Source organism: Sorex fumeus, unplaced genomic scaffold (genome assembly GCF_029834395.1).
Source record: "Sorex fumeus unplaced genomic scaffold, SorFum_2.1 ptg000007l, whole genome shotgun sequence".
NCBI classification, from domain to species: domain Eukaryota; kingdom Metazoa; phylum Chordata; class Mammalia; order Eulipotyphla; family Soricidae; genus Sorex; species Sorex fumeus.
Genome location: NW_026606064.1, coordinates 8947517 through 8960594, shown reverse-complemented (window position 1 = coordinate 8960594; position 13078 = coordinate 8947517). Strand labels below are relative to the sequence as shown.

General features: G+C 39.7%; 1 protein-coding gene across 8 annotated transcripts in view; it reads right to left on the bottom strand.

Annotated features, from left to right (window-relative positions):
* Positions 1-13078, bottom strand: part of CKAP5 (cytoskeleton associated protein 5) — a 107932-nt gene that overhangs the window by 26650 nt on the left and 68204 nt on the right. For all 8 annotated transcript variants that reach the window (XM_056133266.1, XM_056133275.1, XM_056133297.1 and 5 more), the window contains 9 exons: positions 12324-12381; positions 12110-12235; positions 10234-10373; positions 9931-10105; positions 7973-8086; positions 6559-6687; positions 2139-2333; positions 1665-1800; positions 1027-1115 (listed from right to left, as the gene is read on the bottom strand). In XM_056133266.1, coding sequence (XP_055989241.1) covers positions 1027-1115; positions 1665-1800; positions 2139-2333; positions 6559-6687; positions 7973-8086; positions 9931-10105; positions 10234-10373; positions 12110-12235; positions 12324-12381 — 1162 coding nt within the window. The remainder of the gene's footprint in view (positions 1-1026; positions 1116-1664; positions 1801-2138; positions 2334-6558; positions 6688-7972; positions 8087-9930; positions 10106-10233; positions 10374-12109; positions 12236-12323; positions 12382-13078) is intronic.

Below are 13078 nucleotides of genomic sequence, written 5' to 3'. Positions count from 1 at the left end.
TGATTACTTGTAGTTACTCTAAGATTTTATTTCCTAGTTACTAATGCAGATGTACAATTTTCCACAATTTTCCTTTTGTTAGTATCAAATAATCAATTCACTGAACATTATGAAGCTCTCAGGGCCTACTCTTGGCTCTGCACTCAAGGATCACTCCTGGTGGAACTTGGAAGACCACAAAGGATGCTGGGGATCAAACCCAGGTCAGATGCATGTAAGGCAAGATCCCCCCAGGCAAGCCACATGCAAGGTAAGAACTCTGCCCTCTCTACTATCTCTCCTGCTCCGAAGCTCTAATTCTTGATACAGAAAAAGATGACAATCTGCAGTTACTAAAATACTTAAATAACCTGGGGACATTTAATATTGAGCATTTAAACAAACACATTTCTTAAAATTGTCCAACTCCTTTGGAGGTTAAGAGGATTGGAGCTGGAGAGATAGCACAGCGGGTAGGGCGTTTGCCTTGCACGCGGCCGACCTGGGTTCGATTCCCAGCATCCCATATGGTCCCCTGAGCACCGCCAGGAGTAGCTCTTGAGTGCGGAGCCAGGAGTAACCCCTGTGCATTGCCAGGTGTGACACAAAAAGAAAAAAAAAAAGGGGGATTGATGATGCATCAAAATAAACTCTTTTGTACATCAACAAGAAGGTACTTTTCCTTATAGATGAAACAGACCACCTTCTAGCATGAAGACCTGAGCCGTGTTTGAATGAAGTTGACCATCTTTCTTTTCTCAAATCAAACACAACTTATGTGACTTTTTCCCCCACAGAGCTGATGATCTCTTTCTTTCTTCACTACTACAAACCTTTCTCTTCCACACAGATCTGCAGGATAGAAACTACTACTACAGTTCTTCTTGAGAACAGGTATCTGTTTTTGAACCTTGTTAAAAACTAGTCACAGAAACTAAATAATTTGCAATATTAAAAGCAGTAACATTCCTTAGAATATCTTTTCCATACTCAGTGTATAAATATGGCTAAAGACAATTCTACATCTAATATAGAGAGTTAACACACCTTTGCTTTAGAGGAAACTCCTAGAGCTTTGACTTTTTTCGGATCAGGCTTGGGCTCTACAGTGCTGGAAACAGAATCTTCAACAGGTGCTTTGAGGGAAAAAAAAACATTCAATATAAATACAAACTAATAACACTTTATTCTTATTCTTGGAGTTTTCAGTTAATCATTTTCCAAATCTTTTTTCTCTCCCAATTTCCATTCAAAGCATAATATCAAACAACAGAAAATAATCGTGGAAACCTTTGAAAATAGGAGCCGGGGACTAGGACAGAGTGCATGCTCTGCAAGGGAGACTTGTGCTTGACCTCTGGAATCACCTGGCTTCCTAAACACTGCCGATTAAACTCTGGATCTCTAGATTACTTCAATGTGCTACTCTAAAACTCCTCTTTTTTTAAAAAAAAAAAAACCACAGAAGCCAAATTACTCATCTTTGTAACCTCACTCAACATAGTTCTTGTCAAAAAATAGGTACCTGACAAATGTTTGTCAAAGAATGGTATGGAGAAAGGGAGGGAGGTTTTGAATCTAAGCTGTGAGGAAGTATGATAAAAAAAAAAGTGAATTTAGATATATCTTTTGAGTTCTTAGCCTATTTATATCCTTACCCTCGAATACTTTCAGAAAAGAGTTACCTGAGGCGGGCTGGAATTTGGATGAGGCTGACCCTCCCACGGGTTTGGAAGTTGCTTTAGCAGGTGCAGCAGGCTTGGCTGGCATGTTAGCTTTGGCTTTCTCTAGCATGGCCAATACCTGATCTTTAGATGTTGGCTAAGGAGACAATATACCAAAAGTAAGAGGCCACATAAATGATAGACTCAGACTAAGCCATATATCGTTACTATTAAACTAATCCTTAAACTCCTAGTGACACATTATGAAGTCACGCTAAATTAGCTACCATTCTAGAAGGTACAGTTTTTCACCTCTTTATAGTCTGAAAGTTCTTTAGAAGTTCTACACTGCTGAATATTTTACTTTTGCTCTTACTGGAATTACCAAGTAGAATCTTACAGGAGACAATATGATTTCTGATATTACATGAATTTACATTCAGTAATTGTCTAATGATTTTTAAAAGCAACAGTAGCAATAACAAGGGGTAATACCTTGAGCTTCCCAGTAGCCTTGGCCATTTTCTCATATCCTAAATGCATCATGAAGAATGGCAAGGCATCTTGGGCCTTTTTCCGTACATCTCCATTGCGATCCTCCAGGCAGGAGTAGAGATGAGGAACACAAAGGATCAGGTCTGTGGGGGTGGAACGAAGAGTCGGTAGTTTTTCAGCCAGCCAGCCCAGAAGCTGCCAAAACAAAAAAAAAATTAAGACTAGTTATCCAAATAAGCCTCAAGTTAATGATTCCATCAGTATTAAACACTAATTTTCCAATCTGAAATCAGTAATTTTCATAGTTTGAAAGAGTTGTGCTACACCACAACGAAAATGTGTGAGCAATGTATGTGCAACCCCAAGTTATCACATCACAGAAGAAACAAAAGGGAAAAACAACAGGAGGACAGTGCTTGCCAAGAGTAATTAATTCCTCAGTGCAGAGCCCAGAGTAGTCCCTGAGCACTGCTGGCTATGACCCATAGAGCCAAAAAACAAAACAAAACAAAAACACACACACACACAAAAACCAATGCTAGTTATTGTATTTGCAATGCTCATAGTCATCTTGAAGAATTCTTTAGGGTTTTATTTGAGTATTAAATTAGAAAGTTTTTCTTCGGGGGGAAGAGAGGTGTCTGGGGTCACACCTGGCAGCGCGCAGGGCTTACTCCTTGCTCTTTGCTTAGGGGACCATATGTGGTACTAGGGAGCAAACCTGGGTTGACCATATGCAACTATCTATCTAGCTCTAGGAAGCTTTAATAGTATTAAAACTTTTCTTACTTTTATTGAGGTAACATAGTTTTTACATCATCATGTTTCAAGAGTGCTTTTCCAGACTTCTCTCAAAAGTAATGTCATATGCCAATCGCCAAAATGCACAATGCTGCTTTAACTCTGTACCCTCTCTACTCTTTCCTACTGGCAATCTCAGTTCTTCATTCTGAACTCAAGCATTGTTTCTTCTTCTTTTTGTTTTTAGGTATATGGGCCATACTTGGCAATGCTCAGGGTTTATTCCTCTGTGGCCAGGAATTATTCTTGGTGAGCTCGGGGGAACATCCGGGGTGCTGCACGCTGAATCCCAGTTTGCCACGTGCAAGGCAAGCGTTCTATTCACTGTAATCTCTTTCTAGCTCCCTAGCATTGCCTCTGTCTGTTCCCTTGCTTTGCTTCTTTATACATAATGTCTGAATGAGACCTAGAATACATCTTTCTCTTGTTCCCTTAGTATTACAGCTCTCACCCATCTATGTTATTGCAAACAGCAAGATTTCATCTTTTCTTTATAGCTGGATATCATTCCATTGTGCATGTATACCATATCTTTATCTAGTCCTATGTCATTAAATGAGTTGTTTCTTGGCAACTGTCAATAGCACTACAATGAACATAGGCACACAGAGTGTGTACATAAGAAAATACAAAAGCTTTTCAACTAGTGTTTATATACTCTTCTGACACCTAGATGACAGTGAAAGTCTACTTTTATTTTTCCCCCCTTTCTCTTGGAAAAACTTTTAAAAGTTTGAAAAATCTTTTAAAAGCATATTTTTATTTTTGGTTTTCTAGGCTACATACGGTGATGCTCAGGGGTCACTTCTGGGGTTTATGCTGGGTTAGGCATCAAACCTTTGTATGCAAAACATGTGCTCATCCCATTGGGCTATCTTTCCAGCCCTTTGTTGTCGTCGTTATTTTAAATACTGATTTTCAAAGAGGCTGGACCACTTTAAATTACCATCAACATGAAGGCTCATTTTACTCCATAACCTTGCCAGGTCATTTAGCCAGGTTGATCTTTGTGACATAGACCATCTTCAGAGGTATGAGATGGTGTCTCACTGTGTGTGATTTTCCTTGGTAAGACATAATGAGCAGCTTTCTCACATGCCTAATGGTCATCTATAATTCTGTGGAAAAGTATATATTCTGATCTCCTGTCAATTACTGATGGGCTGCCTTTTTTTTTAAAGAAGATTTTTATTAGTGAAACACCATGAGGTACAGTTGTAGACTTACAAATTTTTGTGCTTGGGTTTCAGTGATACAATGATTGAATACCCATCCCTCCACCAGTGCGCATTCTTCACCACCACTGATCCCAGTATCCCTCCCCCCACCCCACCCCCGGCCTGTTTTTGTTTTTAATGTTGTTGAGTTTTATAGTTCTTTATACACCTGAGATATTGGAGCTTCATTGTGCAAATATTTTCTCCTGTTCTGTATGACATTTTTATGCCTTAATGACAGTTCATTAACTCTTTAAAATTTTTGGTATGATGCGTTCTTCGCTTTTTGTTTTGGACTACATCAGGCAGCACTCACAGGCTACTTCTGGCTCATCATGTAGTGCCAGAACTGAATCTGCATTGAGTCAGGCCTCCTTCTGGCAAGGCATGTGTTTCAGCCTGCTGAATTATCTCTCCAAACGTTTATTTTTGGTTGTTTCCTTCGTTGTTGGAGCTGGTACCTCAAAGAGATCACTGAAGCCAATATTATGTTTGCCTTTGTCTTCCTCTATGCATTTTATGTGTTTTGGGTATTACATCCAAAGTCATTGTTTTGAACTAATTTTGTGTATGCTCTAAAAGTTTCATTCTTTTAGAAGTGTATGCTCAGTTAGCCTAGCATCATTTATTGCAGAGACTTTCTATTCTCTACTACTCTTGGATCCTTTGAGCCTGGCAAACTACTGAGAGTATCTCGCCCGCACGGCAAAGCCTGGCAAGCTACCGTGACGTATCCAATATGCCAAACATAGTAGCAACAAGTCTCAAAATGGAGATGTTACTGGGCCTAACGGGAGGACAGTGTTTTTAAATAGATTTTATTTATTTTTTTGGCTTTGGGGGTTACACCTGCTCAGGAGTCACTCCTGGCTCTGCACTCAGGAATCACTGTCACTGTCCTCCCGTTGTTCATCAATTTGCTCAAGCGGGCCCAGTAATGTCTCCATTGTGAGACTTCTTGTTACTGTGTTTGGCACATCGAATACGCCACGGGAAGCTTGCCAGGCTTTGCCGTGCGGACGAGATACTCTTGGTAGCTTGCTGGGCTCTCTGAGAGGGGCGGAGGAATTGAACTTGGGTCGGCCATGTTGGCTGCGTGCAAGGCAAACGCCCTACCGCTGTGCTATCGCTCCAGCCCATGAACATGGTACTTCTCATTTAGTTAGGTCCTCATCAATTTTTTAATCCAGCACTTTGTATATTTTGCCTTTTTTTTTTTTAACAGGTTTACACCTGGCCATATTTGGGAGGCTTGTGGTGCTGAGGATTGAACCCAGGATTGCTAGGCATATGCAATAGCACTTGAGTAATCTCCCTGGTACCCTCTTTTTTGTATAAGTATATATCCAAAAGTTAAATTTTTCTCTGAAGAGACTGTTAATGGTTTTATATTTCTGAGTTTTTTTGCTTTTGTGGACTGTAACTGGCAGTACATATGGGGCTACTCCAGCTTGGTTCTCAGGAGAATGTAATGTGCTGGGTAAAAAGGTAAAGGTAAAGAAAGGCCCTCCCGTTGTTCATCGATTTGCTCGAGCAGGCCCAGTAACGTCTCCATTGGAGACTTTGTTGTTACTGTGTCTGGCATATCGAATACGTCACGGGGAGCTTGCCAGGCTCTGCCGTGCGGGCGAGATACTCTCGGTAGCTTGCCGGGCTCTCCGAGAGGGGCGGAGGAATCGAACTCGGGTCGGCCATGTTGGCTGCGTGCAAGGCAAATGCCCTACCACTGTGCTATCGCTCCAGCCCCAACGTGCTGGGTAATGAACTCAAATATCCTACACATAAAGCATATAATCCACTGAACTATCTCTCTGGCCCTTGGTATTATGTTTTTAATTTGGGTGTTTGTATGTATGTGCAATGTATTATAAAGAAACACAATTGTAAACTGATTGTGTATACTGCACTCTTACTTGAACTCAATTATTCACGGCGAGTCCAATCTTTTCTTTTTGCCTTTTGGATCACAACTGGTGATGCTCAGGGATTACTCCTGGCTCTGCACTCAGGAATCACTCCTGGCAATGCTTGGGGGACCATATGAGATGCTGGGGATTGAACCTGGATCAGCCGCATGCAAGGCAAACGTCTTATCCGTTGTACTATAACTCTGGCCTGGCCAGTCCAATCTTATTGTCAGGTTATCAGCAACTGGGGACAGATTTATATTTCCCCAGTCTACATGCCTTACAATTCTTTTTCTTGTCTTATATTAGTGACCAGAACTATCACAGTAAACTGAATAGCTGTAAAAGTGGATATTCTTGTCTTATTTCCAATTTTAAGAGTAACAAAACATTGAGACTTTCACCATTAAGGATATTATTGCTAAAGTGTTCTTTTTGCTCTCATCAGGCAGTTCCAAGTTTCTATGAAGATAAATGACTATTTGTAGTACTAACCTCTTGCCTCAAGAAAGGATTTTCCCTCTTTAGCTCTTCAGAAAGATCCTCTCCCTCCAGCCACTCCTTCATGCCAGTCTGTTCTGCCCAAGCATTCACCGTTGCTAGGGCAGCAGCTCGAACATTGTTCTGAATGGAGGAGAAAATCGGTAAAGAAAATGTCAACTATAAAAGCTTATTACTTCTTGGACTTCTAAAGTTTCACATGAACTGATTTAGAATCATTTTTCCTAAAACAGAACCAAATTCTATGGTTACACTGAAACTCTAAAATAAAGCAGAAACAAAACTTCACGTTATAAAAGTCCTGAGCTCAGTTAATTAGGACAAACGGTGACCCAGGCATAAGGCATAAACTATCACATAAGGTGAATAATGATTACATTTTGTTCCAGACATTTCAATGGGCTCATATCCATGGTTATCTGATAGAGAACGCAAATTTACATACATGTTAAAGAAATCATAACAGATGAAAAAAATGACAATATGAGCAAATACTTTAATTTATATTCACAGAACGAGAAGCACTTATTGACACATCAATATTAAAATAGTCCAATTTCTTAAGATAAATGTATTATTTGTAACGTTAAGTAACACTAATCATAGGACTCTATAGATATCTTACTCAAGTAACAAAAGATCCTGCAGTTCCTTGATCTTATAATTAGGATGGGGGGAAAAGCAGAAAATATTTATTCACTGTTAGCAATGAAATCACAATCATATGAGCAATCATTTAATGAATGAGTACTATACGAGATAAGCAAAGGTACCTTGAATCTTATTTAATTTTATGAGAATTACAAACTTCACAGATAAATTATTTAGATTCAGTTTATCTAAAGACCATAAAGGTAGTATGTGATTATTTATGGTCACCTCATATTGTCTGGCCATGCTCCAGGACGCTTTCCAGACCGCACAGCCACGCGACACATTATAAGATACTTAATATCCATCTTGCAAAATTGCCATACCATAATTTATAGGGTTCAACTATGGTTTGAACCATGGGAACACCTACAAGGGCGATTAGAGGCCGGCCCCAAAGCCTCTATCCCTCTCCGAGAGCCTGGCAAGCTACCAAGAGAATTCTGCTCGCATGGCAGAGCCTCGCAAGCTATTCGTTGTGTATTCGATATGCCAAAACCAGTAATTAAAATGGGTATCATTCCCCTGACCCTGAAGGCGTCACCAATATGGCAGCACTGAGAAGAATGAGAAAGGAGAGGCTGATAAAATCTCATACTAAGATTAAAAAAAATAATAATAGTTCACTATTTGCCTTTCTAATATTTTCATTTCTATAAAAATGCTTACATGTACATTAGAAAAGATAACTTATTTTCAGCCCAAGCATGTGACTGACCTACTCCAGAATGAAGTTGTGGTGAAGAGTCAGATTTACCTTGCTGTCTCCAAGGACAGTGATGATAGGGATGCCTAAATTCTTCACATGTTGCTTGATGTTTGGCCCCATGGCCACTGCCAGCTGTTGGAGTATATTCAAAGTCTGCTGCACCTGAATGGAAAGGGCAGACACTTTGTTATATCTATACGTAAGCTGAGTTTAGTGTTCTTCAAGATCATTATTATCTGCAGTCAAGTTTGTTGTATATACAGTCAATACAGTAGGTTTCTGGCCAAGTTAAGACACAGAATCAGTTTGCTTGAAAGCTATTCTAATAGATGCCTATGAACATTATTAAGTGGTGCCTCTTATCTTTTTGTTTTGGGGCCACACCTCGCACTGCTCAGGCATTACTCTGTGCTTAGGGATCACTCCTGGTGAGTTCAGGGCACTATAATGGGATGCTGGGGATTAAACCAATATTGACAGTCTACAAGAAAATGCCCTTACCCTCTGTGCTCACTCTTGAATCCCAGCAATTTTCTTGAAGCTACCGAGAGTATCTCGCCCGCATGGCAAAGCCTGGCAAGCTACCCGTGACGTATTCATTCTGCCAAACACAGTAACAAGTCTCATGATGGAGACGTTACTGGGCCCGCTCGAGGAAATCGATGAACAACTGGAGGACAGTACTACCGTGCTACCATGATTGAATACAGGACACCACATATGCAAAGCATAAGTTTACTAGTACACTATAGTCCAGTCCATCACTCCTTTTTTCTTTGTATTATTTTTCACTACACCTTTTATAATGAGTTCACAAAATAAGAGTACTAGTTTTTATTCAAATTTTAGATCAGACAGCATACTGCTTCATAGTTTTATGTTTGAACTTAGTTTAAAAAGTCCTGACATAAAAATCCGAATTTAGGGAATGGATCAGTGGTTAAAAGAACATTTGCTTTATAAGCATAATGTGTGCTGAACACAGTCCCATCAGCTCTTGTTAACTGGGACCACTGTGCAACTGAATGTATGATCAAAGCACACAATCTCCAGTGCACAGCCAGGTGTGCTCAAACACAGAGACAGGGAGTGTAAATCTTGGAGAAGCACAACAGTAAATGAGTGTGACCATGGATGAGTATGTGTGCAAGCACAACTAATGTGTGACCTCCAGGGCTGGAGCAATAGTACAGCAGGTAAGGTGTTTGCCTTGCATGTGGCGGACCTGGGTTCAATCCCCGACATCTCATATGGCTCCCCAAGTACCACTAGTTGTGATTCCTGAGCACAGAGCCAGGAGTTACCCCTGAGCATTTCAGGATCTGGTCCAGAAACAAAAATGAAAAACAAAACAAAAAAAAACAAAGTGTGTTCCCCTTGGAATCACATGGGGTCCCCAGCACCACTAGCGGTAACCCCTTGACATAGGGCCAGGAATAAGCCTTGAGCACGGCTGGTATTTACCTCCCTCATCAAATCCCAAATAAAAAGCCAATAAAATTGTGTGCCATGGCAAGCACCACGATTAAGAAATCAGGACTGTGTGATCTCTGGTGATAACAAGAACAACAACAAAAAATACCCAGATTTACAAAATCAGGCATGTGTTATTACAAACATGTATATATTTAAGTAAAGCAAATATTTGTATCAGGAAGTATGAGAGCACAGAAAGTCCCATAAAGAAAAGAGAAATATTATTACACCCCAAACTGTTATGTAGACAACTCTACATCATAGATAGAGTGATGGAGTGCCACAAACAGTCTTAAATAAAGAATATTTAAAATTACATTACTGCAAAAACAGCAAATCTGAGTCATGAAAATTTGATTACTACATCTGTTATGTATCACGATGCACACAGGAAATTAAAGAAAGCTATTTCTAGTTCAAAGCAGAAAAAGTAACAACCTCATTTTTTTCCTGGTAAAGGTTACACTGGGAAGTACACTCTTAAACGAGAGAAGGGGGAAGGAAAATCAACAGGCATACACTCTACCTACCAAGATTTTATTTGAATCGTTGAGTCGACCCTTTAAGGCAGATGGAAGTTCTCCTATATTTGGTTGGATAAACTTTGCTTCATTGATAATAGCTGCCACTTCATCAAGGCCTTCTTTCCTGATCTTCCAATTCTTGTCTCCAATCTTAGACACCAACTCTGAAGTGATTTTATCACTGAAAAAATACAAAGACAGAACCCTTAATTCCAGACTTCTAAATTATTACCCTTTGACTGAGAAAAAGAAGCTTCCCAAAAAAGTCAGTACAATGAATCAAATAAGTCATTTCACTTTGAAACTGACCTTATTTCTGTTCTTGGCAGAAGATCAACAACATCATTGCCCCCATCATCTGGTTCTTCTCCTTCTTCTCCTTCATCTGTTCCACTTGTGCTGTGCTTGGAAATCCCTCTAGTTGGAGCAGGTGGGCTCTGTCCCTGCATCTATACACAAGCAAATGAGTGAGGCTAGTAAACATGTTAAAGAGATCAAATTAAAAAAAAAAGTCTATTAAACTTTCATATTCTTTTATAATTTAAAATATTTACACAATCAGTATTTCAGTTTTTCAGGCTCCAATTTTAAACTACATGGCAAAAAAAAAAATCATTTTTGAGTTTTGATCACACCTGGTGGGTGCTCAGGAACTGTTCCTGCATCGCAATACTTGCTGGGAACTGAACCCAGGGCAGCAGCATACAAGGAATGCATCCTAGCCACTGAGCCAAATCTTTTTAATTTTTTCTGTTTTTGGGCACACACCCCATGGTGCTCATGTGACCATATGGCATGCCAGAGATGAACCTGGGGCAGCTGCATAAAAGATAAATGCACTACATGCAGAATTATCACTTTAGCCCCTTGAGTCATCTCTTTAATATTTTTTGTTGTCCCTGTTTTGGAACAACATTGACTAGTATTCCTAATTCCTAGCTTTGTGCTCAGGGATCACTTCTGGTGGGTTCCTGGGGAATACCAGGCGGTGTGCCAGGTATCAAAACCAGGGTGACTTAAACGCAAGGCAAGTGCCCTGATCCCTGTACATTGCTCTGGCTAGCAAGGTCTTTTTTGTTTGTTTCTGGCCCACTACCGGCGGTGCTCAGGGCTTATTCCTGGCTTGGCTCTTAGGGAATCACACTCGGAGGGCTCCGGGGACCATATGGATGCTGGGATCAAACATACGGTGGGTGTGTGCAAGGCAAGTGCCTGATTTGCTGCATTATCACTCTGCCCACCCCCCACAAGTATTTATATACAAACAGAACAGGTATTTTTATACAAACATTAGACTTTGTCTTCTAATAAAAAATCATTTTTTGAGTCAAAAATAGTTCTTTGACTACTCTACTCAAGAAAATACAGAAGTATGTCAACAAATAGCAATTTTAACTGGAAAATTTATTCAAGGGCAGTAAAGTTTAAATTTTTTTTTTTTAAAGTTTAAATTTTTAAGTGTTATATTTGATCTATTCTGTTTGGTCTGTGTTTTGCGGGGACCACACCTGGCAGACTGCAGGTGTTACTGCAACTTAAGTGCTCAAAGATCATTTCTGGTATTGTCTGTGAGATCATTTAGTGCCAAGCATTGAACCCAGGCTTTCTATACACAAAGCATGTGCTCTAGCCCACTGAACTATTAATCTTAATATCCTTTTAAAATAGGTAATACTAAAAAAAAATAGGCAATACTTTAAAAATGTTTAAAAGTTGAAAGGTTCAAAGATAAAATTTATTTTACCCTATAGCTATTGTGTTATCTTCCTCAGAGACAAAGTAGTAATTTCCTTATGAAGTCTTCCTGATACTTGATGCATAAGAAGCAAATACACACACACACACACACACACACACACACACACACACACACTACACAATGATTCCAAAGGGTTTAATCTAATATGCTTAACCTAATACAAACATTCTTGGGGCTGGAGTGATAGCACAATGGGTAGGGTGTTTGCCTTGCACGTGGCCGACCCAGGTTCGATATCCAGCATCCCATATGGTCCCCTGAGCACTGCCAGGGGTAATTCCTGAGTGCAGAGCCAGGAGTGACCTCTGTGCATTGCCAGGTGTGGCCCAAAAAGCAAAAAAACAAAACAAAAACAAAAACAAAAACAATAAAAAACCAAAAAATAAAACCAAACCATTCTTGTGTTCATCAATGTGGAACACTTACCTTTTCAAATTCTGCATCTATCTGGGATAGGAGAGCAGGCTTCTCATCCTCAAAGAACATTCGCAATGATGGACCAACATACAGATACATCACACCAAGCAGGGTGATAGCTGAAGTCCTCACAGCCTGTTACACAGAACAAAAAGAACTTTCCAAATCAGAACAAAACCATAAAAACAGTGGTACTATTCCTATAGACACTGATTATACTCACAGGGTTTGTTGCAGCAAGTGCTGTTTTAACATTGCTAATAAAAGCTTTCACATTCAATCTAGAAAAAAAAAGGAATTAAAAAGAAATAAATACCTTGAAGCATTCAAGAAGAGAATATTATAAAGCCAGACTAGGATATATCTTCACAGTAGACTGAATAATATATTGGACCTAAGAAAGAAGAGTCAAATTGGGCCCGGAGAGATAGTACAGCAGGTAGGGAGTTTGCCTTGCATGTGGGTGATCTGGATTCAATCCCTGGCACCTCATATGGTCCCCTAAGCCACCAGGAATGATTCCCACTTGAGGGCAGAACCAGGAGCAATGTCCCCTCAACCCCTGGGGGTGAGGGCATGGAAAGGTGAAGGAAGAAGACAGTTAAGCTTGTTCTCAGCATCTAGAATGATGTGGCTCTTTATTAAGGCAGGAGATTGTAGGAGATTAGGTTTCACTGAGTTTGATTTTGAGAATTGTAGGACATTTACTAGCATTCAAATAGAAATATCACAAAGATATATATCAATAATATATATCACATACATAATACTATATCAATATATGTCAACATGGAATTTAGGAGTAAGGCCAATACTTAAATTGAGAAATATTAGCACACAAAAATACTTTAAGTCTACTTTATTTATTTACTTTTGGTTTTGGGACAGTGTTCTTCACGGTGCTCTCGGGATCAACAGTGAACCCAGCCTTTAGCATGCAAAGCATAAACACTATTTCTCTGAGCTATCTCTTCAGCC